The 6,373-nt window shown below is 43.4% G+C and overlaps 1 protein-coding gene across 1 annotated transcript; it reads left to right on the top strand.

Moving 5' to 3' along the window:
* Window positions 1-838: 838 nt before the first annotated feature.
* Window positions 839-4,321, top strand: CAMLG (calcium modulating ligand; the record flags this gene model as incomplete). Its single annotated transcript, XM_009079854.1, has 3 exons — window positions 839-1,287; window positions 2,129-2,194; window positions 3,739-4,321. Coding segments are annotated over 3 exons (707 nt in total), but the record flags the coding sequence as incomplete, so codon positions are not given.
* Window positions 4,322-6,373: the final 2,052 nt, after the last annotated feature.

The following is a 6,373-nucleotide window of genomic DNA, read 5'->3' on the forward strand; positions in this document are numbered from 1 at the left end:
GTGGCGGCGAGAGACAGGCTGTCGCTTCACTGCGAGTGGCTTTTCCGAGCGGAAAGGCTTCCCCACGTTTCCAGCCAGGAATGCTGAGTGCATAACTGGGTGTTGTAGCAGTTGTCTGGCGTTTGGGAAAGGACCCGTCATTGGGTGCTTGTGGTTGGCGTGCAGGGTTTCTTGCAGAATCATAGGTGGGTCCTTGATGGATCTGTACATGCTTCCAGCAAGCTGAGTGTGTTGTCAGGGAAGGGTTCTCAGATTTCAGTGTGCAGGGATGGCTGTGAGCCATGAATCAGTCGGATTTGATGCCAAAAAGTACTCCTTAAGCATTGATTCTTGCTTTCTGCTATTACCAGACCTGTTCTGCATGTCTCCTGGTTTGGTTTGTGTTCTTTGCCATCACTTCTTTGGCTGTAGGATGAGTTTTCAAGTTTGATGCAGAGCAGGGTAACACTGCTCTGCCTCTGACAGTGGAGAACAAGCCAAAGTGCACTTACTGCTGATCATTTGTCAGTCTGTAATGCTTTTTGGTTGATTCACTTTCTGCAAACCTTTGTCTTTTGTTTTATGTCGCTCCATATATTTGGAGCAAGATCTTCTTGTGTATGCAGTGCATATGAGGAAGCACAGGGGTTTCATTTCTCCATTACTGACTTCAACTTCTGACCCACACTGCACAGCTTTTTGTCCTGTCTGCCCCACAAAGAGTGCCCTCTTGAACCATCAATCTAGCTCTTCACTTGAGAACTGGAGACACCAACCCAATACCCCAACCCATAGTGGGTACAGTGCTGTTCCATGTACCCAGTGGCAATAACATTGTGGTTTTGTTGCTCTCCTTCAGATGATGAAAGTCACGCAGAATCGAAGCTTCAGCACGAAGAGAAATCAAACTCCCTGCCCATTCCTTCAGTCTCCAAGCGAATCGTGCTTGGGGACTCAGTCTGCAGTGTGTCAGGCACGGCTGACCCTGCAAACAGCATGGCAGAGCTCAAAGGGGACAAGGACCTGTTCAGTAAAGCCCCAGAGCTGCTCGGCGAGGGCACGGCAGAGCTCCGGCACCGTGGACGGGCAGAGCTGTCCTCTGAGGCTGCCCCACGGCCACCCAGGGGCTTGGAGCAGTACTTGTCCAGGTTTGATGAAGCTCTGAAGCTGAGGAACCAGCTGATGCACGAGAAGCCAAGCCAGGAGAATGGGAATGCGGGGGAGGAGTTCGACTCTTTCCGCATTTTCCGGTTGGTGGGATGTGCTCTGCTCGCCGTCGCGGTCAGAGCCTTCGTGTGCAAGTACCTGGTGAGTTCAGGGGATCAGTCCTGCTTTCTCATGCTGCTGGGTGAAATACTCTTTATCTAGGGCTGAAGGCTATCAGTAGTGACCCAACGTGGGAACTTCAGGCTCTCTTTAAATCTCCGACAACCATATACGGCCTAAAAAAATCTGAATTTTCTGAGGTGGATCTGGTACCTAACACAGCCACTGTATAACCACTGAGAGCAGCACACGTTTGCTCTGAGGTGTTTGAGCAGCAAATGCATGGGAATAGTTGTTGCAGCTTAAGTCTTGTGCAAGTTTATTCCCATCTTTGTGTGCATAGGAGTCTGCTGTTCTTCTAGTTTGGAATCTACGAAAGAATAATCCAGTAAGAATTGAGTTCTCATCCCTGAAAGTGTTCAAGGCCAGCTTGGATGGAGCTTGAAGCAGCCTGGTCTTGTGAAAGATATCCCTGCCCATGCCTTTAAGGTCCTTTCCAATCCAAACCACTCTGATTTTAAGAACAATAATAATTATCTCCAAATAAGTACATCTTACCAGTCCAAGAGAAGTAGTTCCTCAGTATCCCTAATGCCTGCCAGTGCAGCACAGAGGTGCCTCCTGGATCCCTGGGCTCAGTTCTACACACTGCTCTTTGCTTCTGTGATTTCAGGTCTTTAGGCCCAAAGGAAATAGGGCAGAACCTTATTTTTGACACATAACTTGTCTACTTAGGTTTGCAGTATTCAACGATACTGTTGTTATGTCCACAAATTAATTTTTACCTACTAATTTATGACTTTAGGAAGCATAAAATTTCTGTGTTTCTTAGCTGTTACCTCTGACCAAGTTAATTTTTGTATATTCTCTTCTGTTCCTTCAGTCAATATTTGCACCGTTTCTCACTCTACAACTTGCTTACATGGGACTGTCCAAGTACTTCCCCAAGGTAAAATATTTTTTCCGTAAGTAGATTAATTTGAAGTGTTTCAAATTTAAAATTGTGTTTAGATTGTATTGTTTTAGGACCAATGCATGTGAAGTCTTAAACTGTAGAGTTGAGCTACTAATGCTGATAGTTTATACATACAGTTTTTTAATCTTTTCAGATTTAGTCCAGGTCTTTTTTAAAATTGCTGTGAAAACAAGCACTAGCAGCTTGTTTAGCTGTAGCCTAATTAAAAGTGTCTGACCAGGAAACCCAAGTAGTTCTTTCATGTCTTCAGGAAAAGTTTTGCCTTTCTCCTAGATCACACTCTTCTCTGGTTACTGTTTGCTCTGTCAGCAGCTGTTCTGCATGTAATGCCTGGATGAAATGTGGAGGGTGTTCACTGAAAAATGAAGCAGTCTGTAGGTTTGCATTCCATTGCTGGTGTCAGTTTGAATGTCAGCTGGAAATGAGACGTTGATTCGTGTGTGAAACTTGCTGCTTATTAACAAGATTTGCTCTATCACTTGCTTCATATATTTACACCAGGTACTTGTGCTGAAGTATTTGTTTGGTTGATGATTTTGTCAGGTCTGCAGAGCAAAGTGGGATTGAATGATGCTTAATGCATAGTTAAAAGGGAAAATTTGCATTTTAAAAGGAATAATAGATTACCTGTAGAAAATCAGAATAAATCAGCAGTTCTTTTGTAGTTAAGCAGACTATAATAGTCATTCTAAGCAGATATGTCACAACACAAGACAGTAGAATTAGCCTTAGATTTGCACTAGCTCATCTGCTACATCTTGATCTTGTTTCTGCTGTATTTAAAATCAGCTCTTCAGTTTCAGAATTTCAAGAGGTGATTCCTTTCCACAACTTGATTTTACTGCACTTACACCCACATGAGGTCAATCGATTTGTTAATCTTCATTTTTCTCTCATGAAACCTAGGAATAATCTTGAAAGCTTAATTTAGATTGGCTTAAATTAAGATATCCAGCGAGTATCATCAAATCACTAACACAGAAACAGTTGGTTTTCAATTGTAAGTAATTTTTCTGGTAGAAAACTAACAGCATTTCTGGGCTTTCGAGCAACCTGGTGTAGTGGAAGGTGTCCCTGCCCAGGGCAGGGGGTTGGAACAAGATGAGCTTTAAGGTCCTTCCAAGCCAAACCATTCTGGCATTCTTGGATTCTGTTTTTTGCCAAGTAGTGTGATGAGATGAATCCAGTTTGCCAGTGGAGGTGCCAGGCTTGGCTTCCTGCAAGATTGCCCTCTCAGCAGGAGCTGCTGCACAGCCCCAAGCTGTGTGAAGGAGGCAGAGTATCTGTGATGGATTTTATCTGCTGTTGACCAGCCCCTGGGTCAGCTCCCCTGGACCCATCCCAGCAAGAATCTGTAGCTAGAAGTGTTGTGAATCCTGGAGTGTGTCTGGAGAGAATCAGTCCAAACCTGCTGCTCTTACCAGTGCATTTGGAATGTGTGAAATTGGTCACAGGTAAAGCAGAATGGGATTGTAACAGAAGAACTAACAGAATGCTGTTGTTTCTTTTCCTTTTAGTCTGAGAAGAAGGTGAAAACAACAGTCCTGACTGCTGCTCTCCTACTGTCTGGAATCCCTGCAGAAGTGATCAGTCGCTCCATGGACACCTACAGCAAAATGGGAGATGTTTTCACAGACCTTTGTGTCTATTTCTTTACTTTTATCTTCTGCCACGAACTTACTTTGGTTTTTGGCTCTGAAGTACCGTGATGGCTGTAGAATTCCACACAGTAGCTACACTAAAGCTTTCTGGACTGTGTTCCTTTAATGTCTGACTGTGCAGACAGGTCTAAACCCTCGTTAACATTCTTACCTGTTCAAATGCTTGAAAGGAGCCTTAAATCCAGTCATTCTGGGAAAGGAAGAGCAGAGTCCAGGCTGCCAGTTGTATAGCTTCAGTTTATTTAAATGCTGTGTCTGCGTGTTCCCAATGTGAAGTTTAGGATTGTTGTTATGTTTTAACAGTGGAGGATTTCTTGGCGTTAGTTAGATGATTCCCTTCTCAGCATCCAGAAACATTTACAGAGCTGCCTTTGTTCTTTTCAGTGAGAACAGAGTTCCCCTCAGCAGAACCATATATATGTGCATATCCTCTATGACTGTGGCTAACAAGACCTGCTCATTTTGTGGTGGTCCCATTTTTTTTTAAGGAAAGCTCTAAAGAAAAGAAATGACTGTTCAAATGTTCAAGCTCAGAATGTTGAACCAAGTAGCTGCTTCTGGAGAATCTTGGTGGAACTTCCCACTTTGTTGTTCTGACCCTTGCCTTGCTAGACATTATTTGTTGTGATTGTGATTCATTTCATTTGATGATTATGGTGGAAAAGAGCTAAGCAAAACCAACAACAAGAAAGTCCTGGTGCTTGCCATGTCATTAATCATAAAGTAAGAAGAAACAAAATCAGTCTCATCTGTTTAGGAGTTTCCAGCAACCTAATCTTAGTGCAGCTTATCCCTGTCCTTTCTGATGACTTTTTTTTATGTTCGCAGTTCATCTCATGAGGGGGAGGATGTTTGTTTTAGCACCCAACCTGCAGGATCAAATCTTTGCTTTAGTGTTTGTAAACCTCCCAGGGGAAACTGGTTTGTTTTCAGTCTCATGAATTTTGAACAGTGAGAGGAAGGAGTGGCATTCCAAATAGTCAACTTAAATGATGATAATCTCTAAAAATCTCTATTGAAGCTAAATTTGGTAGTGTTTTCAACTTGTTTGTGTTTACAATCTGGACTTTCAGGTAATCTAGGCCAATGCCTTTTTGTATTTGCCTGCACAAGTTTTTTGGGGGAGCAGAAGCATTTGATTATACCTCTCTTGAGTAAACGGCTCTGCTTTCCACCAGTTCTCTTCTGTTAAAGCTTCCTGCTAATTTCTGACTCCTAAATTAGATACATGTTTATTTGTGGCATGAAAACAACAAGTTTATGTTTTGACCATTTTCAGGGTTTTATTCACTGATGGTGTTGCAGTGAGTGTTACGTTACAGGTGTGCAGGACTGAGCTGCAGAAGATTCTGACTTAGGTCTGTTGAGCACAGATAGTGATTCAGAAGCTTTAAATTTGTTTATATCAGGCAGGAATTTCAGCAAATTGAAACCAAGATCATTTAAATTAAGGTTGACGTGTAAATAATGAGTTTGCTCAAAAGTTAGGCTTGTTCTGATTATTTATATGCCTGAATGTAATACAAATAACTTGAAAAAAATACTCTCTACCAATACCTGCAAAACCCAATTTTTAATCCTCAGCATAAAAATTTTAATACTAATCAGCTAAATACTCGGGTGAGTGGGCAGAGAGTGCCAGGAGGGACTTGATGAAGAAACAGCAATCAAGAAATGACCTTTGACCAAGAAGCAAATCCGTTTTATTCCGTTTTATCTCTTACCTCTGTGGGTGTACATAATTTTATTTAATGTTTATTGCCAAACTGATTGTTTTCTATTAAAAGTATATTTGTTACCCCCTTCCCTGGCACTGTGTGATGAATATGAGGAATAACTTCTTCCCTGTGCAGTGACTGAGCACTGAACAGATTGCCCGGAGAGGTGGTGGATTCTCCCTCACTGGACATACTCCAGAGCTGCCTGGATGCAATGCTGAGCCATGTGCTCTGGGCTGGCCCTGCTTGGGTAGGGAGGTTGGACCAGATGAATCACTGTGGTCCCTTCCAACCTGATTCTGTGAATGGTCTGAGGCTGTGTCAGGGCAGCTTCAGGTTAGGTATTAGAAAAAGATTTTTTACTCAGAGCGTTTGGACACTGGAACAGCTCCACAGGGAACTGGTCACTGCCCCAAGCCTCACCCAGCTCAAGAAGCACTTGGACAATGCTTTGAGGCACATGGTGTGATGCTCAGGCCAAGAGTTGGACTTGATCCTTGCAGGTCACTTCCAGCTCTGAATATTCTGTGATTGCTGCCCCGTGCCTTGGCAGTGTGTGCTGGCAGGGCACGAGGGCGGTGGTGTGTGTTGTCCTCGATCCCAGCGTGTGTGTTATCCTCGATCCCAGTGTGTATGTTATTCTCAATCCCAGTGTGTGTGTTATCCTCGATCCCAGTGTGACTGTTCCCGTTGGGCAGCGCTGTATGTTGTACCCCAGTGTGACTGTTCTGGCAGTGCTGTGTGTTGTATCCCAGTGTGACTGTTCCCATTCT

The sequence above is a fragment of the Acanthisitta chloris genome, unplaced genomic scaffold (genome assembly GCF_000695815.1).
Source record: "Acanthisitta chloris isolate BGI_N310 unplaced genomic scaffold, ASM69581v1 scaffold21388, whole genome shotgun sequence".
In the NCBI taxonomy this organism is placed as follows: domain Eukaryota; kingdom Metazoa; phylum Chordata; class Aves; order Passeriformes; family Acanthisittidae; genus Acanthisitta; species Acanthisitta chloris.